Source organism: Elephantulus edwardii, unplaced genomic scaffold, assembly GCF_000299155.1.
Source record: "Elephantulus edwardii isolate Elephantulus edwardi_28Jun2011 unplaced genomic scaffold, EleEdw1.0 scaffold00042, whole genome shotgun sequence".
Lineage (NCBI taxonomy): Eukaryota > Metazoa > Chordata > Mammalia > Macroscelidea > Macroscelididae > Elephantulus > Elephantulus edwardii.
The window spans coordinates 4,031,821-4,056,641 of NW_006399792.1; the positions used below are offsets into that span (position 1 = coordinate 4,031,821).

The following is a 24,821-nucleotide window of genomic DNA, read 5'->3' on the forward strand; positions in this document are numbered from 1 at the left end:
TGATATTACCATTCTTCCTAATGTTATGCCTAACTTACCTTGATCCATGCAGTCAAATACTTTTGAACAGCCAGTAAAGTACTGGTGGTAAGTAAAATGTAGTTAGTATTCTCTGCCTTCAGCAAAGATTCATTTGCTATCACCAATGACATCCCTTATTCTATATCCTTTTCTAAATCTTGCTTGAATTCCTGGCAGTTTCTTATTGATGTACTAAAAAAATTTTGTAATTATCTTCAGCAAGATTTTCTTGCATGTGATATTAATGAATTTGATTAACAATTTTCACATTCTATTGGATCGCTTTTCTTTGGAAGGGGCACAAATATAGATATCTTTCACCTAATTGGCTGAACCTTACAAATTCCTTGACACAGACAAATGAATATTCCTAGCATTGCATTCATCTGTTGAAATATCCCAATTAGCATTCTCTCATTTCCTGGAGCCTTAGTTTTCATCAGTTCCTTTAGTGTAGCTTAAATTTCTTTTTTCAACACCATTAATTTCTGATCATATACAAACTACTGAAATGACTAAATATTGAACACTTTTTTGGTACAGTAACTCTGTATATTCCTTATACTTTTCAACAAACCTGTGATGATCAGGTACCAGTTTTATTTGATGAAAGGATTGAAGTATTTACTGATGAAGAATAAAGACTACAGAATTCATTATGCATTGCTTCTCAGCAAAAAGAAAAATCCTTGCAATTGGGATGATAATAATTAATAATAATAATATAACAAATGAAAATAATGTTTAATTTGTCAAGTTCTAATGGACCCACAACCAACATTTATGAGAACAGCAGTCAAGAAATCAAAGGGCTGATTACCTTAGACAAACGTTTATGATCTAAGTCATTATATTCTTCAGTTGCTTTAGATTAATGCAAAAGTTAGATAATGAGTATGGACAACCAAAGAAAAACTGATGTCTGAAAATCATAGTATTGGTAAACATTCAATATCTCATGAAGTGCTAAAAGGACAAACAAATTGATCAAGGAAGAAGTATAGTCAGAATGCTTTTAGAAGCAGTGATAGTGTGACTTCATCTCATGTATTAGTACATATTATAATGAGGATTAGGTCCACATAGAAGGAAAAAACTAATTGGCAAAGTAGAGGGTTGAAGCAAAAGTGGAAGACCTTCAATGAAATAGACACACAGAATACCTACAACAGTGAGCTCAAAGAGCAAAGGCTGAGGATCACACAGGTCCAGATTTCATGATATTGTATACAGAGGTTCTGTAAGTAAAAAATCTACTCAATGGCACTTAACAACATGTCTGCAACATTATGATATTACCAGATGTTCCAGGTTCTCAATACCCATAGATTATCATCTTCTAAAATCCTAAACTTCAAATGGAAATATTGTTAAAAGCATCACCTCCACCAAGGCATCTTTCAGGTTCATCTCTAGGGCTTTAGAAATTAACTTCATATTTGTTTTCCATAGTAATATATGGAGATGAATGGCAAACTGTGTGTTTGATATATTAGTACTTGCTCTCTTTCAAGTATCTGTCATATGTTAAAGAGACAGTATATGACACATTCTTCTATTAGCCATCTCTCATTTATATATTGTAAATAAGCAGGCAATCAATAGTCACTACTATGTATTACGTACCGTGTCTCAAAAACTAAACAAGATCAGGTCTGCTTTTGGGTAGAAATTTTCTTTAATGAATGAACTGTAGCCTATCAACTGCTACTGAGTTGAGTACAACTCGTAGTGACATCCCATCAGCTTTTTGAAGCTATAAATCTGTATAGGATGAGAGTGTCCATCCTAAGAACAACTGGTGGATTCAAACTGCTGGCTTTTCAATCAGCAACAGGTATTCTCTTTGCTCCTTAGAATTTGCAAACAAAACCAGATATTTAAAAAAGTAGGGAATGATTGTAAATGCTTATTGGGCTAATAGAGGTTAACTGAATGTATAAACATAAAAATGACTTTCAGATGTAATTTAATGAGTCCTAACAGACACTACCTCTATTTGTACACACATTCTTAGACCACACATCTCAAGAATACAAATACAGTCTATAAAATGCCAGCTAAAGTTTTAAGCAAAAGACTTTACTAGAGTCTTTGGTAAAAATTATGAGTTAGCTATGTAATTCCTAAAACCTCTGAAATACCATTATAATTTCAAATAATGTATGATTCTTTATTAGGGCACTGTGCAAGCTGTATTTCTATTTATTAATGTAGACATCTAGTTCTTTCTCCTTTCTCTTTTATTTAAAACATAAATCTACTCAAAATCTCTTGAGACTCATTTGAATCCTGCCTACCAATTTAAAACATTTTCCTCCTTCTTAGTGTTCTTTTATTTTTTTTTTCTCCCAAATTTTCTGCCTGGTTTCATCACTTATTAGTCTTGGAACATAGATTTTTTTTAATACTTCTGGGCATTTTCTCATCTATAAAAATATTTATGAATAGTGTTATATGAGTTAATGAGATAATAAAATAAATAAGAGTTCTGAATATAGAATCTAAAATGTAACAGTTTATACCTTCTACCACGGAGTGGATTCCAACTCATAGAGCCCATGTAGGACACAATAAACACACCCTATAATGTTTCCAAAGCTGTAAACCTTTACCGAAGGAAAGAAGCTGGTGACTTCAAACTGATGACCTTTCACTTGGCACATGTATAATCACTGAGTCACCACAATGCCTTTAAAAGTTTATAATAAATGTTTATTACCTTCGATATTCCTGGTAAGCCACACTGGTGTGAAGAATTACCTCTTTGACTACATCTTTAGTTTTTATTAACTGAAACTGTATTTTAATGCCCACAATAATAAAAGCTCTGAAATTGAAGAACAGCTTTCATTAGTTACATTTGGAAATAAGAAATCTTATTTTAGTTTCTGAAAACCAAGTAAAATTGTTAATATATTACACTCAAGAAAATCTAAAATTTTAGATAGCCATCATCTTTCCTATCTATCACTGCTGCAATAAAAAATAATACAAATGGATGTCTTTAACAAACATAAATTTATTCATTCAGAGATTATGAGGCTAGAAATCGAGATGGAACCAGTTCTTAGAAAGATTCTTCTGTTAGTTCTGAGGGAAGATTCTTGTATTGTTTCAAAATCACTTCCTGATATCCAATGGTAACATTCAAACCAGTCTATTCCTGAAAAAACCAGTCCATCCTTGAGTATAGTAAGTTCTCAACACAGGGACCCGAGATCCAAAGGACATGTTTCTCTCCTGATTCTGTTTTAATGATAATGAAAAAAGCAAACAAAATAAAGTAGAACAAACAAAAAAAGCCCACCCTTTTTATTATAATCAAAACAGACTCAGCTGATCCTTCAGTGAGTTTTCAGAGCTATAAATTGAATGAGAGAAGCCTACACATCTTTACTGCCACTGATGTTTTCATCCAGCCACTGGTGGATTAGCAGTATAAAGTTCCCCAATCACTCAGCAATCTGAGCCCATACAGCTTTGAGGGTCCTCTAATCTCTGCTCACTTGTTCAATCTCTCTCATATTTCAAAAAGATTGACTCAAGATACAATTGAATTTTAAAGAATATGTCTAGTGTTGTTTACATAACGTCCCCTAACCCTAACTCATTAACATCATAGAGGTTAAGGTTTACCACATACAGGGTGATTTTTTAAAATAGAAATCAGATAGCAAACTAGAGGAAAATGTGAAGAATTACTGCCTAATCAAATTGACATCCATTTTGAGGAGACATAATTTAATCCATAACAGATATCTAAACAGGAAAGTTCAGAAAATGTCCACTGACTGCATGCCACCTATGAAAGGCCTCATGAGTCATACTGCCTAACTCTTCACTTCTCAATTCAAAATTAAGAGGAGAAATTAAGAATGGAAATACAATTTCTGTCAAACTCACTGATCAGAGGCACATGTCCTTGAAAAGACTGTAAATTATTATCTAAAGTCAAAATAAGATTTCTGATGACCTCGTGGCAGGAAACTGTACTACAATCCCTAAGGCACATGGTTAGGGAGAAGGACGGGTAATCTCCTCCTGTGCAATTAAATGTCTTTGAAAACCCGCTGGAAGCTCAGCTATGGGTCAGTTCCTCCTCTATGGTACACAACAACAACAATAACAAATTTAACACATACAATGTGATGCAAAATATCCTAATTAAAATACATCAAACTTATTAAACTCAGAAAAATATTACTCAGTATCCATAAACATTTTAACATTCCTTTCTTTACAAGAGCAGTAAGAATTGGAAAACTAATAGTTGATATGTAATGTAGATTCAATGCCTCTTTCCAGATAAAGATACAAAGATGCTCACTTTTTCTGATATTTTTTAAAAAATTGAGTTATTTGACAAAATTTCAGCTGAACTATTATTGATCAATGAATAATCTTGTACATACGGTCAAAATTCAGCTGAATTTTCTGTTTTTCATTTTGCATTTTATAATTTTGGATGAACAGACTTCTGAAGGTGCAAACCATTTATTTCTATCTTTAAAATATTTTTAATCATTTTAAGTAGTCAGAAAGAGAAACCTCAGTCTAAATAAATATTGTCTTTCTAATCACATTTCCATACAAAATCCTAGTGCTTCAAAAGAGGAAGCTTTAAAAACACTTGAGTATATAAGTGATCATGTCACTGTTTGTGATGAATCAAATGACCTTCACAAAATATTTTTCAGTATTAAACATTAAGTATTAATGTTTAATTATTATAGTAATTAATGAAATAGTAATCAATGAAATAGTAAATAAATATTAAACATTTAAAATGTAGGTTAATTTAGAAAACTTAGACCATCTACAAAACTGTTCTATAGTTTGAAAATGGAATACTGCTATTTCTGCCCCAGGATATTGTATAATTAAACTACTTGTTTTTGAAATGTGTGTGTATATAGCACTGCATATTTTATAGACAAATGTAATGTTTTTAGAAATAATTATTGTACCTGTTCACTGAAAGAATAATGAGAGTTTAAAGATAATTTGAAGAGAGTAAAAACCTTTGTGAGGTTAAGTAGAACTTTTAGAAATCTATAAGTGAAAGGAAACTTTGAAACCACAGGCATCAACTCTTCACTTAACAGATGAGAAGAAATGACTAATAGAAGTTGAAAACCTCATTGATAAAAGAATAAAACTCATAAGCCAGAAGAGTCCTTCCTTCAGTATCGGCATGTATTATGAAAAGTAGAAATTGACAATGTTTGAAGTCAATCTGGAGAAATGTAAATAGTAAACCAAGACATTTTTTAAATGACAAGTAAAGGGAGTGAGGTTCAAAACAAATAGAAGTTTGGTAATTCTAAACTACCTTAAAACATTAAAATCTTACTACTGTGCTTTCTGTCCTCTCAGAAGAAGGTCCTAAGTGTTAAATAGTGTAGTTCAGTTAGCCTTATTCAGTTTTATTAAAATAGTTCAGACTGCTAGGAGGGCCAGGATTACAGTTGATTTAATCCACATCTATGTCTGTGAGCTCAAGTGCATATATACACTGAGTTCTTTAGTCATCCAGCTCACAATTTCACAAGGTTGGCCACAAGTAGAACAGGTAGAAGATATAGATACGCTTACCTGTGCTAGTTTTTCTACACTTTAGAGAAGCTTTACTTTTTCTCTTTTCTTTCTCTCTCTCTTTCTCTTTTTGGTTGGTTTTTTCGTTTGTTTGTTTTTTTGTTTTTTGGGTTTTTTTTTTTTGTGATCTTCTAATTAGAAAACTAGGTTATGAAACAGTAATACTGAGTCAAATTATTAAAAAATATCATTGATCAAAGATTAAAATATATCATTATTATGGTATAGGGAGCTCTGGTAGTATAGCCCAGGGACATTTGCACTGCCAACTCACAGGCATGCTTCTTTGGTTCTTCAAATTCACCAACTACTCCATGGGAGAAGGTTGAGCATTCTTATCTGATGTGTGATCTGTTGTTGTTATGTACTGATGAGTTTGACTCAGAGCAGACCATCCAGTGGGTTTTCAGGAGGAGATGGTCAATTTTTCTCCCTCAGAACAGCTGGTGGATTTGAACTTAATGCCTTGGGATTGTCCTCACCGATAAGCCACAAAATATCCTTTCCCGTGATTTTCCATCTCAGAAATCCGGTGAACGGCCAGCTACAAGTCCAGATTACCTTGAGCTCTCTAAGAGTGTATTGGGATATGTTGTTGTTTTGCCCTCAAGTCAGAATCTATGCATGGCTGACCCTCCAGTGGGTTTCAGAGGTAGTAAGTTTCAAGGGAGGAGACTGCCCATCCATCTTCAGTGGAACAGCTGGGGGATCCAAACCATGACCCTTTGGAATTGCAGCACAGCTTCTAACTACTAGGTCATCAGAGCTATATTATGATATGTTGTTGTTGTTCTTGTGTACCATTGAGTCAGAACAGACCCATAGGTGGGATTTCAGAGGCAGTTAATTGCACAGGAGGAGACGTCCCATCCTTCTTCTGTGGAATAGCTCATGGATTTGAACTGAATGCCTTTGAGACTGTAGTGCAGCTTCCTGCCAATAGGCCATCATTTAATTACTTAATGTTCCACTGTATTTCTTTTAAAAAAATCATATTTACATGAATAGTATGCTGATTGACTCATAAATAATTATTCCAGATTTATAACTGTTTGTCAGTATTCAGATACATTAGTGTTTTGACAGCCACTAGAATTATTGGTTAACAAGAGAATTTCAGTGTAGCATACCTGAGAGATTAAAAGAAATTGCTGTATTTGGTTAATGAGCTGTAGTTGTAAAAATGTAAAATTATTATCTACATATCAAAAGATACTACATATAAAATAGCTTGTTGTCTCAACTTACTCTGCTATCTAAAACCAGAGACAGCACTGTGTTAAATACAGTTCTGCTTAAAGTGGTAAGAGAAGTCAGCCATTATTGCTGTGTCCAACCACTGTCATCCTCTTCCTGGCCAGCGTAGGGAGTCTAGATAAAAGCTATCATTCTCTCAAGTCAAAGGAGAAGGGATTTCAGGAGTATAAGTTGTGTGCTTGGAGCAAGTGCTAACCCTGAATTCTAGACAAAAAAAAAACCACTGGAGAAAGATCATAGAGCAGAGAAAATTTGGTGGCAGTATGGAAGAATTTGCAATACCACAAATTTTCATGTCAATTATGTGTAAGTTTTCAGTAATTTCAAGTTAAATATCACTTGCTGAGGAGTGTCTTTGGTGCATCCTGTCAATTGAAAGAGCCACAAGGTAAAAAAAGGAGGGCTAGGAGACATGAACAGAAGAGAAAATAATTAATAGATAAGAACTATCTGGACATCCCCCTATAGGAAGTTCTGGTGGCATGGTAAGTAGCCGTACTAGCAATCCAAAGGTGGCACCTCTCCAGCAGTTCTAATCCTTCAAGGCTCCACAGCTAAAAATGGGAAATCTCCCGCGCAATTTACAGTCTGAAAAAAAACCTGCAGGAGTATCAGCTTTGACTCTGTTCCAACTCAACAATAGTAAGTCTGACTACAAAAACGGGCTCTTGCCTATGAGATGCTTAAGCTCATGCTGCCCTCCTCATCCTTGTCAGCTCTTCAATGTCAAACACGTTGAATTAAAAAGAAAAGTTATTCAGGTCATGGTCCTTTAAGCCACCTACACACACCACACCACACCACACCACACCAAACACACACACACACCTGTGAACACTTCTAGTGCTAGTAAAAGTAGGAGTAAGTATATAGTATATTTCTTCCTTATTTGAAGTGCCTTCACCAACGTTGGCAAATACTAGGAACAGGGTATGGAATGACAAAGATGTTGTTAGATTCCATAGAAATGACCATGACCATGACAACAGAACAAAACCTCCTTATTCTGCATAATCCTAATGACTGAGCTCCACAATGCTTGAGCCCATTATTATAGTTCTTGTGTCAATCCATCTTATTAAAAGACTTCTCTTTCTCTCATGTTCCAGCTTTCCCATCATGGTATCTTTTTCCAAAGACTGGCCCTCCTGACAGCATGTCCAAAATAGCTGAGACCAGTTTCACAATCCTTACCTCTAAAGGAGCACCCTGGCTGCACTTTCTCCTAGACAGACTTGTTTGATCTGTTGGCAGCCCATGGGATATTTAGTACTCTTCTCCAACATCACAATTCAAAGACATCAATTCTTTCACTATCCTTATTTAACATCCAACTTTCAGATGCATATAAAGCAAATGAAGCACCATGGCTTGCATCAGGTGCACCATGGCTTGCATCAGGTGCACTTTAACCTTTAAATAGATACTCTTACTCTGTAGTATTTTGAAGAGGTCCTTATTAGCGGATATTCTCAGTGTAATTACATCTTTTAATTTCTTGACTGTAGCTACCACGGGCAGCAGTCAAGTTGTTTATCATTTCAAATAAAATTAAATAGTTGGCATCTTCAACCTTTTTTTCCATCTATCATGACATTGCTTCTTGGTCCAGTTATGAGGATTTTTGTTTTCTAGATGTCAATATTCAATCTTCAATCACAAATTTATATTAACGATGATGTTCATGTTCTATGTTAGATGGAAATATCCAAAAATTATTTTCACAGCATTTCAAATGCTAAACACAGGGTTAGAATAAGACTTGAAAATTTCAACTATAGGTATACAGTCAAGAGAAAGGAAAATATATTCCCAAACAGAAACTTTCAGGACAATCAATGTTCATAGCACTATCATTCATAATAGCCAAACATTTGAAACAATCCATATATTCAATAAATGAAGAATGCATAAAAGATTGTAACACATCTGTAAAATAAAGCAATATTTGGCCATGAAATGTTTTGAAATGTACATAATGATAGACCCCACAAGATAAGTTAAACTTTCATGGAAGATTACAATATTATCTTAAAAATAATTCTTGCAACTAGAGTTGCTTCCTGCTTCATTGCTTATAAAAGTGCCCTAAAACCATATCATTTATGTAGTTGACAACTGATAAATTGAATGTAACAGTGATAGTTGTAGAGGAATGGCGTACACTTAGGTTCAGACCAGATAGATTAAAAAGAAAACACAAACCAAAAAATGAGAGATTAACCTTCTAAGGAAAGCTAAAAGAAGTAAAAGCGCAAAATTTATTCATAAATAAAGGAAAGAGAAAAGTACTTTTATGAAACATGTTTTCATGCACACAAAGATTTTTACGTGTTCAAATTTTATGTTCATCCAGTCAGGGATTTTTGTTTGATTTTGGTTTTCTTTTTGTTTTTGGGGTTTTTTTCCCCCCTAAACTGCTCTGCCAACCCAAAGGGACATGGTCCAAGTTCTCAAGAGAAAGACGGGCAATCTTCTCTTGTGCAATTTACTGCCTCTGAAAACCCACTGGAGGGTCAGCTATGAGTCAGTTCTAACTTGAGAATACATAGCAAGAAGAAGATATTTGTTGAAGGGAATGCTAATGAAATAGAACGTGTCATGTATCAACTAAGCTGTTAATCAACATATTAATTGTTAAAAGCAGGGATTCAAGCCAAGGGGCTCTCTCTTCAAATTGATGCTGAGGAATGGGTGTTGTGGGACAAGAAAGCTTTTGCTGCCTCTCCTCAGGTGGTCCAGTTTTGCAAGGAGCTTCCTTTGGCCTCCTTGACGGTCCTCATAAATATTTCCATAATCTCTGAACAAACTAAAAAAAAAGTTTTGTAAGCAAAGAGACAAGATCCACAGTAGTGCAAATATGAGCGGTGCTTTACAGATTCCTTTTCCTGTGAGTTATGCATTTTAACAAAACAAGTAAAAACAACTTTCCTTCTGCACTTTAATTAGTGTTAACTGCAAAAATAATGTCCTTGTAAACCACATGGGCTTCTTATCTATTGTTTTTTATTATATATTTAAAGTTGTTGTCGTATACCTTCAAGTTGGAATCGATCCATAGCTGACTCTGGCAGGTTTTTAGAGGTGTGGGAGGAAACTGCGCATCCTTCTCCTGAGGAGCGGCTGGTGCCCATAAACCATTAGTTTTCAGAATTGCAGTGCAGCTTCTTGCCACTAGGCTACAAGAGCTCTCTACACATTTAATAAGCTTTTTATTGTTGAGCCTGATTTCTAAATTACCTAGCATACTGCTATAGTCAAAATGGCAGAAATAAAAATGCTTGTGACCATAGCAATGAACCAAAACAAACCACTCGTCATCAAGTCAGCTGTGACTCACAGCGACCCCATGCACTGCTGAGTAGAAATGGATGCCATAGAGTCTTCACTACTGATCTCTTGGAAGCAGATTTCCAGATTTTTCTTCCAGAGCACTGGTGGGTGTGTGCCAACTGCCAACACTCTGGTCAGTAGTCACACTCTTAAGGATTTTTGCCACCAGAGGGTCTCACTAACAAAAAAATACCTAATTCCTTTAAAATGATTAGGAGGTAGCAGAAACTGCATAAGAATTCTAGACACATTTTTTTAACATAAGACTAACAACTACTCTATGAAAAAGTCACAGCAGATGAGGATAATGAAGTTCAGTAACTTATTCAAGGCATATAGCTATTGGAATGTTCAAATGTTAAGCCAGAGAGTCTTATCTGTGCCCTCAAAATGGTTCAATTCCATTCATCCTGGCTAAAGTCAATTCTAAATAAAATTATGAACACAAAAGAGTTCTCAGCCAGTGCTATCCCTCACCTCACCCTTCCCCAGAGATGTTCCATGAGGTTCTCTCCTGTACTCTCCAACAGCAACAGATTTCCTCAGGTCTTCCTCCCACAATCAGAAGTTCCCCAGTGAACATTCCCACAATCCAGGCTTATGTGATAAAGGATGACAGAAGGCCAAGAGTTTATCTGGAACATAGCTGCCATTCAATCACTTTTAAAGACATACTATAATAATGTAAAAGATATATTTTCTTATAGGAAAACCAGGCAGACCCGCAGAATTTTGAGAGGTTAGGTTAGGTGGGAATTTGGGATTCCTTCAAGATAAGCACCATTCAGAAGTCCTGTCTTAGTTGCTTTGCACCAAAATCAACAAACCAAGAGAAATCAGCAAATACAGAGTAAAATATAAGCCCTCAGGATAAACTCCAAAATCCTTAACATTACTTATTGAAACGTTCATATGTTATTAGGTGTCATTGAGTCAAGTATGACTCAGAGTGATACTATGCATAGATCTGAACTCTATCCTGTACTATTTTCCTCATTCATGACTCACTTGATCCCTTTGCTGAAGTTACTATGTCAATCTATCTGGGTTGGGGATCTTCCTTTCCTTCACCTTTCCTTCACCTATCCTCCACCTTTCCAAGCATGACATCCATCCTTCTCTAGGGAATAGCTTCCTAGCAATATGCCTAAGATAAGTGAGACAAAGCTTTCTCATATTTGCTTCCAATGAGAACTCTATTTTTTCAAAGACATATCTGTTTGTTCTTTTGGCAGTCCATGGTTTATTCAGTAGTCTTCCCAACACCACAACTCAAAGGTATCATTTTTTCTTCCATCATCCTTATTCATATATTGATCTGTACTTATTCTACAAACTTGTCTCTCACCACTGCTGTATTAACTTCTTTGAATATTTAAGCATTATTAATTTCTCATCAATCTTCAAATAGGTCAAAGTTCCCCATCTGTCAGCCATTATTTTTTAGGCTTTCAAGTATCTATCCCTTAGAGAAACTCTCGTTTAACCTCCATTAGATCCCTCTATTTCCTCATTAAGTCCTTCACTTATTCTATACGGAGCTTAATAGTAAGGAACTGAACTGCCAACTCAGAGGCATGCAGTTCAAATCCACCAGCTGCTCTGTGGAAGAAAGAAGGGCAATATCTTTTTCTGTGATTTAAGTCTTTGAAAACCTGCTAGAGACAGCTATCAGTTCTGACTTGACAGTAGTTTACAATAGTAACAACACATTGTCCTATAAATATAGTTGGTTAAATGTTGTCTAAAACATTGTCTAGTCTGTTGTTAAGAGTTTCACTGCTAATTCAAAGGCAATGCCTCTCTGCAAGTTCAAATCCACCAGGAAAGAATATAATCTCCTGTGCAATTTACAGCCTCCAAAACCTACAAGTAGGCCAGGTATGAGTTGGTTCTGACTTGACAGCAAGGAATTTGGAGTGAAATGTATCAATATCTTCATGGATGTTAGGTACCTATATTATTCATCTATCTGGAAAGGCTGCTAATACTGATGATGTCTTCTGCTTCCCAGGAGAGAGCTAGGTGACATTCCAGCCTCTTCAGAGCATAGACACAGTCATGTGACCAAACTGATCAAATAGAATATAAATAGAATATTAGGGCTACTGTCCTTAGCTGGCACAGATTGTGTTCCACTGATAATCTAAACTGGAGCCCAATAACATAACAGACTAAGTGTTGAGCTACTTGCCAACTAAAAGGTTGGCAATCTGAACCAAACAGGAGCTTAACAGGTGAAAGATGAAGATATCTCATCCTGTTAAGACTACAGCCTACAAAAATCTGATAGCAGATGGCCATGAGTCAAAACTGACTCCAGTACTGAGGATTGAGTTTGGTTTGGACTAACCTAAAAGTAGGTAGTCGACAACTGCCCAGTAGTGCCAAAGAAGCAGAGGCAAGTGATCTGACTCCGTTCAGTGCATGGTCATGAAAACCTGTCTGAACACGTCTACTCTTAACCCCTTATGTAAACAATCATTTTGAAATCACGCAATGGCTCATGATAACAACATGAATAGTTATTCGGTGTTGACAAGTCAGCTCCAATTCACAGAAACTTTGTATTTACAGGCAGTTTTGGTGGCTTATCCTGTAAGGAATTGTGCTGCCAATCCAAAGTGTGGCAGTTGGCATTGAGGAGCAGCTCCAGGGGAGAAAAATGGGCAACTTCCTCCTGCGCCATATTCAGCCTCAGGGAACTCTCTGGCAGGTTATCCATGTACGAGTCTGTCCCAACATGATGGCAATGAGTGAGCATGAGTTATGTATAACCAAATGGAACATAGCCCAGGCCTGCACCATCGTCATCATCACTCCTATGCAAATCCCTATAAAGTATCCCCCTTCATGATAACTGAGAAACGAAATGGCCTTCAGGATGAATTTGAAAGTTCAAAATTCCAAAATCACTACAAGTCTGTGCTTCTAAAGAGCTGTCATGTTACTGGAATTATTTTGGACTTTTCTAGAGAAAGAAACTAACTTGATATTTTGAACTCATTTTTTGAGGAAAGAATTATAGTTGTAATATTGGCACCTCTCTATGTCAGTTTGTATTTCCTGGAAGCTAGCAAAATAGCTACACACATAATAAAAATAAAACCAAATCTACTACAATCAAGTTGATTCCAATTCATAATAAACCCATGGAACAAAGCACAACTGCCCCAGTGGATTTACTGGGCCATCTTGATAATTTCTGTTGTACCTAAGTCCATTGCTGCAGTCACTTTGTTAGCCCATTTCATTGAGTATCTTCCTCCCTATGGCTGATTTATTTTATGCTTAACATTTGCTACTGCTTCCTCAAAATTCTTTACATAAATAATTTTTGTTGTAAATGCTTTTATATGTCATTGAGTTGGAACGAACTTGTAGCTAATCTTCCTGCAGTTGCCATAGGTTGCAAACTTCAGAGGAGATAATTTCTCTTTTTTACAAGGAACAACTGTGAGATTCTAACCACTTGCCTTTGATTTGGCAGTTCAACTCCATGTCATTAAGCCACCAGAGCTCTTTTTAACAAATAACACATTTAAATTATTATATTTAAATATATAATATACATTTATATAATAATATATCTTAATAATAATGCTATAATATACACACTATTATTCTCTCATTGTATAGAGATTGAAGCTTAAATTAGCTATATCAATTGCTCAGTGCATCATTTGGTTGTTGTTGTTGTAGTTGTTGTTAAATGTCATCAAGTCATTTGCAACTCATAGCAATTCTATGGACAATAACTCTGAACCTTGTCCTATCCTGAGCCAGTCTGACTGTATCTGACACACCTACTCTTATTATCCCAATCAATCCATCTCATCGGGGTCCTCCTCTCCTGTACTGTCCTTTACAGTCCCAATAGGTAAGTGGTTAGTACAAGATTCAGTGTAAGCTGTTTGACTCTAAAACTCATGCCCATAACTCCTCTGAAATAAATACTTATCATGCATAAATTGCTGCATGTGAATAATAATTAAGACAAAACAAAACCCCACTTCATAAGAGAAATAATAAACCATTGTATTATTGCTGTTGTGTACTACAGAGTCAAAACTGATCCATAGCTGACCCTCTGGAAGGTTTTCTGAGGCAGTTAATAGCAAGGGAGGAAACTGCATAACCTTCTCCCGTGGAGCAGCTGGTGGCTTTGAACTGCATAACTTCAGGATTGCAGCGCAGCTTCTTGCCAACACTAAAATTTTCTAAAAGTGTATGATGACTTGTAATACCTCCATATGGGTCTGTTTAATACCAAGAGACAAAGATGTTACATCACTCACACATTTACTTCCATCAAATTGTTTGGACTCAAAATCACCCTCCATTGGGTTTCTGAAACTAGAAATTGCAACATAAAAATACTGTCTACCCTTTTTCTATGGAACCACTGGTGGATTCAAACCTCCAGAGACAGGTTGCTCTTGGGTTAGTAATGTATATCTTGACAGATTATACCACCAAAGCTCTCTGATAGCATATAAAACTCAGTTATTTAATAATTAAACTCCAGTTCCAAGATATTCAGAATTCTTTTTTAACATGTAAGTCGGTAGCATCTTTTAGCACCTATATTTAAACTGGAGCTATTACATTAGAGAGCTTTAGATTTCATTAACTTTTGCTGAATATTTAAAATTAGAACTAGCTCTTAGATTGGCAAGCATATTTAGCGATCAACCTTTGAGTAACAGCTCACTCAAAATCTCTGTTTTCTATAAGTTATATTATGATCCAATATAGCGTCCTCTTCATCATGTCCAGAATAAACCTCTATACACAATTGGATGGATTCTGGTTGTAGAAAGTTTGGAGGAGATTAATTGGGTTGGTGTCTGTTCAGATTTTAGTCACTTTATCAGGATTCTCCAAATGGTCTCTGATGTTCAATGCTTCCCAAATTCTAACACTGAGCGTATTCATAGTTGTATTCATAGTTGTTGCTGGGTGCCTTCAGGTCTGCACTGTATATTGGAAACCTTGTGTTGCCAACCTTATGTATAACAGAACAAAACAGTACTGGTTCCTGAGCCATGATCCTGATTGTTGGCACCATTCAGTTCACCATTATGGCTATTGTGTTAATCTAATTTGTTGAGGATTTCCCTCAGCACTCTGACACTCTATTTAAAAAGCAATGATCTTTCCTGATAAATCACCAAAAGAAAGAGAGGCAAAGTTTTACCAACCTCACTTCTAAAGTACATTCTATCTTTAACTCTTCTCATCTTGATTGTTGTTCACAGTTTTTAATTTGCTTATTTCTGGAAGAACATAGCCAGGACTTTCTTCTTAAATTGTGTAAGTCTGCAAACATCACTAACATCTACCTACAGTGCTGGCATTTTAATTACCAGTGCCTAACTTCTATCATCACACAACTCACAAACCACCACAGAACAAAAACTGATAAGGATATAACAAAGGTTAAAAAGGTATTCATTTCTATTGGCTAAATTTGAGATCAAGCTAATATAAATCATGATAAGGGCAAAACAGATAAATCAAATAAAGCATATGGTGAAAAGTGGATTAGCTGACATTCCATACACTAATATAGTTTATGCTTTCTTAAAAAGAAATAACTAAAAGAATATAAAATCTCAGAAGTAGTTTGCTGTTAATATATACATTTATTGTATTAAAATGTGTATTTTGGTTTTGTTAAAACCCTTGTTGACTCTTCTAATGTGAACATTTTTAATTTGATTTAATAAAAAGTATTAATTTGGGGGGAAGCACTAGAAATTCATTTAACAAAATCTGCACGATTGCCTTATTTTTAGATAGTTATGATTATACTTTTGAGGCTCCATCTCACATATTTCAGGCATATTGCAAGGAGCAACCAGTCCTAGGAGAGGGACAGCATGCTGGAAGGGTAGAGGGACAGCACAAAAGAGGAAGACCCTTGATGAGATGGATTGATTCAGTGATTGGGGTAATGGGGTAGGTGTGTCAGAGACAATAAAATTGGCACAGGATAGAGCAGGGTTGAGAACTGTTCTACATGTGGTCTCTATGAGTTGCAGGTGACTTGATGGTACAATAACAATCATAATCTCTGAATTAGTCGCTTCTCTCATGCTGTGATATCTTTAATTAAATCCAGTCATTTGTCATGACCATTAATTAAAGGTGGCTAAATAGACATTATCAGAAATTCACTTTAAATCTGGTTCATAGCTTTATCTTTAACAGCTATTCAAATATGCTAAGAATAAGTAGTATAAGCAAAATAAATTTTTCTAGATTTATATTTTCTATAGACTTCAAGGAGTTTTTATCTTCTTTAAAGAATATGACTTTAAGAATAAAACTAGGAAAAAGAACTAAAAACTGGAGCAACACAGTACTATAAAATGTTTACAATATTGACGAATGAGTCACAGAAAATGTGTTTTCAAAATGTGGCTAAATTTACCATTCTGTGTTTTGGTTTTTTTTAAACAACTAAAATAAACCTAATTTCTTAACAAATCTATTCTAAATAATAACTATATTTGTATAAGTGCTGACATGCTCTGCAAATGGTTATTGAGGGAAGATTCTGTCCTGGATGAACCTAATTTTCTTCCATTAAAAAGAAAAAAAATTACAGAATAGTGAGGAAGTGTGTTTGATATATTTTCTATATGAAATAGTTATATGTGGACAAGACCTCTACACTATTGAAGGGAACTGTATGCTAAGGATCAGAAAATTATTATTTACCAGTTGGGTTCTGTCCCTGGAAGGAGAGAGCAGGATCTTTAGGCATATTTACTCAAAAAATAAAAGTTAAGAACACTGATAGTGGAAAGTAAAGTTCAGTCTAAGAAAGAACATGAAAGGCTAATACTAAATTCAAACACTTAAGTATACAGAGCATTAAATTATATATTTCAAGTTCTAATAAAGATAAAAGTTGAAAGGAATCATATGAAGAAAAACCAAATGAAGGAACGGTATTCACTAACTTAAATATCCTACATATTGGCTGTCATTTTCCTTTCTGACAAAGAGGATTGCACAGATAGAGTAGCAAAGGTATTCTGGAAATAGTTTCCCTGCTAGAGAATTTTCTGCAGTGGATCCAGACTCTTTGTATAACATATACATTTTATATGCCACTCTTTTTTATTCATCGATATTATTTTTACAACATCATGCCTTTCCTTTGATGGGCATCCCTTTAACCAATTTCTTTACTTAGAAGAAACCCCCCCCCCCGAATCTTCCAAATTTTAGTTAATATTTGCCTTTAGTTTTGTGTAACCTTCCCAAACCCTCTGAACAATGCGATCACTCACTTGTTGATATTAATCATCTGTACTTTCAGAGAACTCAGCTCTTATCTGGTATCTTGCAAGGACTGCAATAATAATCCATTTGCAGGCTTTTCCCAACAGATGAGCAATTTTCCACAAGGATAATGATGGAACATAACTCTTGATTTAGCTAAGGAAGAACTCACTGAAAAGTTTACAGAACTGCACAGAGTATGACTTTTAAGATTAACATGGGCCACTAGAGCTCCATAACAAAAAATAGACATAGAAAAAAAACTTTGTTAAAACTAGACAACTGGGAGCTCTGGTGGCCTAGTGGCAAGCACCTGTACTGCAATCCTGAAGGTCTGTGGTTCGAATCCACCAGATGTTCTGCTGGACAAGGAGGGACTCTCTCCTATACCAGTTGAATCCAATTCAGTACACACTGTACACACACACAATAAATAAACAAAATTTAAAAACAAAAAAAAAACTAGACAACTATTTAGAATGCTGTACTGTCAGTGTCAGAAGTCATGGATGTATTTATGTATTCATCACCTACATTTGATGAAATGCAGGACAAGAAGGACATAAATGTCAAAGAACATACTACTTTCATTTTAAAAATTTATTAATCAACTTATTCACTGTCTTTTTTTTGACTGACAGCCAAAATAAAGGGGGGGAAAGAAAACTTTTAGTGAAAATTTCTATTTAGGAATGTTAGCAAGAATTCTAAGTACGTTGATCATTTCATCAGTGATATTTTCCTCCAATACTCTTACTAAAACTAAAAAAGATCATGGATATTTTAATCTGTTAGAAATCAGAATTTGCAAAGGGAAGCTATTAAGGATTTCTGCAACAAAGCAAGTTCAGAAAGATAGTTGAAAATCTGTACACCAGGAGCAATCCAATCAGATTCCAGTTTCTTATTCATCACTTATTAATTTTATCTTCTTGCCTAATACACGTACATATATACATATAGCATTTACACTGAAATAATTATGAAAACACACTATAAAATCAGGGCTTTTATGACAACATTATTATTTCAGTTTTAACAATTTTTTCAAAATTCTCTACCGTTATATATATATAATCTTAAACCTTAAATATTACTGAATTATTTCCACATAACTTGTTAAAATTCAATTTGAGCTTCATTGTTTCACTGCAGGTTTATAGATTCGATATATGAGACAAATAAAGTCAAGCATAGAAAACACTGTGCAAAACATCTAGTTTGGCGCCAGCTGCTAATTGGTGATGGTTTATTTATTGGAATACGACTCAATCATCAAAAATGTTATTTTAGGACTTCAATGGGCCAAACATTTATCCTCACTTAAACAATATACACTAAAGTAGGAAATTAGTCTAGGAAAATACATTATTCTTAAAAATAAACTTATTGCTCTCTGATAGACCACTTTCCTCTCTTGTGCTGTCCCTTCACCCTCCCAAGCATGATGTCCCTCTCCAAAGACTGGTCGCTCCTTGCAACATGCCCATAGTTTGTCAGACAGAGTTTCAGAATCCTTGCCTCCAAGGAGCAACCTGGTTTTGCCCTCTCTAGGAAAAACCTGTTTGTTCTCCTAGCAGTCCATAACACAGTAATTGACATCTGACTGTAGTAAAGCTCAAAAGCAGTGACAATTTCAATGTTTAGGATTTGTATTAGGCACTGTCATTACTATTGTTAATCACTGAATTAGAAGAATGAGGATGCTCTGGGAGTTTAAACACTAAAGCAGAGCCCAGATCCACTTCCTAATTAGATTTATTATCTTAACACCAGGAGAAATAGGAATCTTTATACAAAATAATCTAACATCTGGTCTACCTCTATCCCACAGATGTTCATGGGAGGATGAGTGCAGAGGTGATGTCTCAGTTCACATTTTCCTTTTATCAACAATGATCACAAAGAGAAAATCTGTTTAGAGCTACCAGGAGAAATGAAGACATTTCCTTTGTCTTTGCAGTCTAGAGAACTGTGACTGAGAAAATGATATGTCAATAAGCAGACAAAGACTGTTAAAGAAACACAAAAGCACAGAATCTACTCCCAGAGACCTAGATTGTGCATCCTGTTTAAATGTGTCACTGGTGTAGGGTTTAGCAACACATCCATATTTTATTCCATGTAAAGAGGAAAGAAGCCCTAGAGAATTGCTCCTGAAGATGTCTCAGAAATTATTGAAAGGTGCATTTACAGTCTTCCGTCAAATGTTTGTTTTTCTTGTATTCCTGAGAGTACAAAAGATGTTTGAGATGTAATACATGTCTTCTAGTAGATGTCCATTAAAAGTTTCTCAGGAAGTCATTTCCCTGAGTGACTCACACATTCTGTTTAAGCTTAGTGAAAATTAAAGTTGATATTAGGCAAATAGGATTTACTGCTTAACCTCAGTTAGCAAGTTCATCAACTCAAGCAAAGCAAACAATGGGGACGAATACCAAAGACACCAATGAACTGAGCAAGAGCCTAGGAGATTAAGACAGGGTCAATATAAATTAATAAAACATGGAAGATTCTGGTTCAGGCAGATGCATATGTTCAGTTGTGAGCAAATTCTTTTACTCCTTAGATTCTTAGGCCCATAGTGGCTTTTAATGTCTTCTACTTACCAAGGGCTTGGTTTCATCTTCATCTTTGAAATAATGCAGCTGATCTCCCTTGAGAACGAACCAGCGGGTATGCCAAGTCTTGACAAAACCTCCTTGCTTCCTCAGCCACCCACACTTCATGCCACTCTGCCGCCCTTGGCCTGGTTGAGGGTTCTCGCCAGAGTCATTGTTCTCCTCCATTATCAAGCTGATGGGCTTCCCTACTGAGCAAAGAAAGAAAAGGAAAGAATGAGGAGGTCTGTTACCTTCCAGTTCCTCTTAAATCTCACCTGTCTTTAAATAAATGAAAAGAGGATGAGGAAAAATATTTCTGACTCCCTTGCCAAAGTTCTAGAAAGAGGTCACATATCTAGGAACAACAGGCCTGAATAAAACTCAGGGAACTTGTTTTGTCTACCTTTTTCTTAAGTGAACTAGAATAGTGATACATTTATTGTTTATGTTATTTTATTGTTTTCCCTAAGTAGTAGTGAAGAAATGTGACAGTTCTAGAAGTAATATGTTAAGTTTTGAAAATTAACTTAAACAAGTAAAAAAGCGTAGCTCTCATGGTGATGGGCCTCAGCGTCGGTGTACTGATTCGGCCTGTCTGTGCAGGCCTCTGATTGTCTCAGCAAGCGCCAGCCTGACACATGCTAAGCTTTAAAGAGACTATTTTAAAAACCTCAATGGAAGACATTTGTTTTGCATATGTGAAAATTTCTCCCTCCCCTCAAATTATCCCTTTGAGAGTTTCTTTGGCTGGCTGGGAATTAGAACAGCTGAAAAAACTTAGGGGGAAATAAATAAAACCTGCTTGGCAAATCATATTTCCTTCTCCTTACATCCACTCTCAACATGTAATATGGTGAGCTCCAGTGAATTACATGGAGAATATTTTAAAGTTATCAGTGAAGGAGTATAAGGTCATATACAAGATATATAACAAGAGCATTTTACTTCAGAGAAAATAGTAATCAACAAATGAGAAGCTTAGTAAGAAGAGAGGAGGTGAGCTTTTTGAGAGAGCTAGGGAATGAGTGGTAGGAGTTTCAAATAAAATTTTCTCCTCCCAGAGGTTTTCTCAAATCCTGCCTAACATTTCTTTCTAAGCATGTACTCAGGAACTGAGAAGCCTACTCTCTTACTTCCTGCATCTAAAAAGTACATGGAATAAACTTAAAGGATATAAATTAATAAAAACAAGGCATATTCTGATTCAGGCATATACATATATAAACCATCTATTTTTAAAAATATTTATTCCTTAAGAAATGTAGACTTTACTCTGTACTTTCACATTAATTTTTTAATCAATTTATCCTTATAAAATTCATATATACATTGCCAAACAGTGAGTACTCATCTACCAACAGGCAAGCTGGTGGTTTGAACCTTCCCAGTAGAAGAACACTGGAGTCATCAAGAGAAGGGTGCCAGTGTTGGATGACCTGTGGAACATAGTTAACTCTATACTCCTATGCTCTCCATAAACCTTTTTTATTTTTTTTCTTTTAATGAATGTTTACAGTGATTTCAGATTTCCATTCATTCATTGTTGCATTTTTCTCCCTTCCCACCCCGCCCCCAACCTCCATTCCCTCTTCTCTTTGAAAAGTAAAAGCTGCAGCATTTGTCCTTTCGTGACTGTGATATTTCACTCAACACAATGGCCACCAGGCTTCCCCCTGTTGTGTAATGTTTTAAGAGTTCATTGGTTTTCATAAAACCAATGTTACGTAATATACCATTGTGTGAATGTACCATCTTTTTACAATCCATTAATTTTTTTAAATTTTTTAAAAATTTTATTATTTTTGTGTGTGTATGTGTGTACCATCAAATGGGATCTGACTGGTACAGGAGGAGATTGTCCCTCCTTCTCCAGCAGACCATCTGGTGGATTAGAACTGTGCACCTCTGGGATTTCAGTGCAGCTTCTTGCCACTAGGACACCAGGGCTCGCCTATCCATTATTATTTTTTAATACATTTTAACAAACGTTTACAGAGATTTTGGATTTCCATACATTCATTGTTGTATTTTTCTCCCTGCCCACCCTGCCCCTCAGTTAGCGCCTCTCTTTGAAAAGTAAAAGAAAAATTATTTCATTGGTATAGAATCCCCACAACCCCCCTACCCCAGTACACTCCTCTATGCAACCTTCATTCTGGACTCTTGTCATAACCATAATACCCAATCATATATCGCTTTTAAACTGTTCTCTCCCTCATCTGTTTCAATGCAGTATACATAATTCATCTAATTTTTCTCAGTCTCACTCCAATCCTGATGTTAGTCCCATTTTCACGCCTATCTTGAGAGAAGCAGACTGCCACATTATCCTTCTTTGGAGCAGCTGGTGAGTTAGAAATACCAAAGTTTCCTCAACTTCTGCATACTTAACTATTGTACCATCCAGACTTCTTAATTATAACTACACTCAAAAATTCCATGGAATTCTCAACCCTTGGTTTTATCTGTGAATTTCTTGAAGGTGCAAGGTAAAATCTTCAATTGCTGATCTCTACAGATTCTTTAAGGCAACCAACAGATGGTACAGCTTTTGACTGCTAACCCAAAGATGGTGGTGGTGCTTGTTGTTGATCGCCGTCAAGTCGAGCGCCACTCATAGCAACCCTATGAACAAAAGACCTGAAGCTTTTCTATAACTATAGTCACTTCTCAGAGTTCACAGAGTTTCCAGAGGCATGTTGTTTAGGAAGTGGATGCCATTCACCAACAGACACCTTGAAACAAAGCAGGTAACCTGCTTCTGAAAAATCTGCCACTGACAGTGTTTAGGAGCACATGTGTACTGCCACTCATCGGGTGTGTCCTAAAGTCAAAACTGATTCTATACATTTGTTTTAATTTTTTAAATTTCATTTCTTTAAATTTAGTTTTATCATTCCAATTATATTGTTAAAACAAATGTTACAGTTCTTTTTACTTTTTAGTCTTCATTTCAATCATTTTGCAATTTTGTCTTTCCCCTTGAATTCAAATCTATCTCCATTCTTATTTTTCACTTTGTCTATTTAAAGCCCTTTAATTTACAAATCATTGCTCCTGCATGCTGCATGGTATCCATTGTGTGAATGTACCATAATTTCTTAATGCATTCATTTGTGGTTGGGCATTTGCACTGTTTCCATGTTCCTATGGTAGTGAAAATGCTATGACACTGGTGCACAAATCTCCATTTGTGCCTCAGTTCTCATTTTCTCAGAGTATATTCCAAGCTGGTTAATATGGAATTTCTATGTTTCACTTTTTGAGGAAGTGCCAAACTGCCTTCCAGAATGGTTGCACCATTTTACAATCCCAACAACAACGTATAAAAGTACCTTTCTTACAACATTCTCTCCAACATTTATTACTTGCTGCCCTGTTAAACTTAGCCACTGTTACTGGAGTAAGATGGCACCTCATTGTGGTGTTGATTTGCATCTCTCTTATTGCCAGGAACAATAATTTTATAAATTATTACCTAACTTGGGAAGAACTGGAGAGCATTAGGCTGAGTGAACGAACTCAGTTCCAAAAGGATAAATACTGTATAAAACCATGATTGTAGAATGAGTATAAGGATTCAAGAGGGGAGGGGAAGGGTAGAAGTGGAGGGATGAGGATGTGCAGGGGGAGGAGGGGATTAATCATGGGGTTGTACAATTTGATGGGGGTGAAGTGAGGGAAATGGAAAAAATTTGTTCTTAAAAACAATGCACTCAAATTTTGTAAATAAACTAGTAAAAAATTTAAAAAAAGATTATAGCCGGGGGTGGGAGTGGGGGCAGAGGTGAATAAAGTCTTTTTAAGTAGCAAATAGGTCACTTCACTACTATCTATCCTTTTCACCAATCAATGTTCCCTTTTTTAACATTTTAGAATGTCTTCTAATTAATAGTCTACCATCTCTACAAAATTCCTTGAGGTAGTCTTTTCTCTGTGGGATATTCCCAGAACATTAACCACTTACTGCAGAAAACTCTGGTGTATGCATATTGGATCATGCCTGATGCTTCCAGATTGTTCTGCCCTTAAGGCAAAATATTTCATCTCTTTTCTTGTGCAATACTCAAAGAGCCAACTAAACTCAACTTACAATGAACAAGAAATGATATCATAAAATTTAGATAATGAGTATATTTTTTTTGCCCATCTTAAATAATTGTTTAATTTATTGGAATTTAAAATATCCACATATCCACTACTTGCGACGTCAATCTCACTTACTTATTTTTTAAACAAGCGTCCTACTGTATAAAGTTGAATCATACCTTAAAGCAAACATATTATCTGTATATATAAAAACATACAAAAAGGCTTTGCACAACAAATTCATTTGTTTGCGTCGCACAACAAATTCATTTGTTTGCGTCTCTTTTTCCCTTCCTTCTATTAAATACTCTTTAAAGACCTCCTAAAATGCTTGAGTTATTACTAAACTACCATCAATAACATTAAAATCCTAAGTACCCAATCCCTCTTCTTCTCATCACTTAAAAATTTTTTAAAGCATGCATGTATAAACATGGTTCATATGTCTTGCATATGTTGTTTATAAGTCTGGCTAAAGTAAACAGCATTATTGCACAGTGAACTCTTGGATCTAAAGCTTAAATTTTTATGACTTCAGATTGTAATAGTTTTGGTAATGTTAATTGTAACAATTAAAAGTGATTGTATCATATTGCTAAGGAAAATAGTGCTACAATTGTT

The 24,821-nt window shown here is 35.4% G+C and overlaps 1 protein-coding gene across 1 annotated transcript in view; it reads right to left on the reverse strand.

The window, feature by feature from the left end:
* Window positions 1-20,313, reverse strand: part of ARHGAP24 (Rho GTPase activating protein 24) — a 654,088-nt gene extending 633,775 nt beyond the window's left edge. The window contains exon 1 of the mRNA XM_006885250.1: window positions 20,118-20,313. Within this exon, the coding sequence (XP_006885312.1) occupies window positions 20,118-20,297 (180 nt within the window). The 5' untranslated portion in view covers window positions 20,298-20,313. The remainder of the gene's footprint in view (window positions 1-20,117) is intronic.
* Between the last annotated feature and the right edge of the window lie 4,508 nt (window positions 20,314-24,821).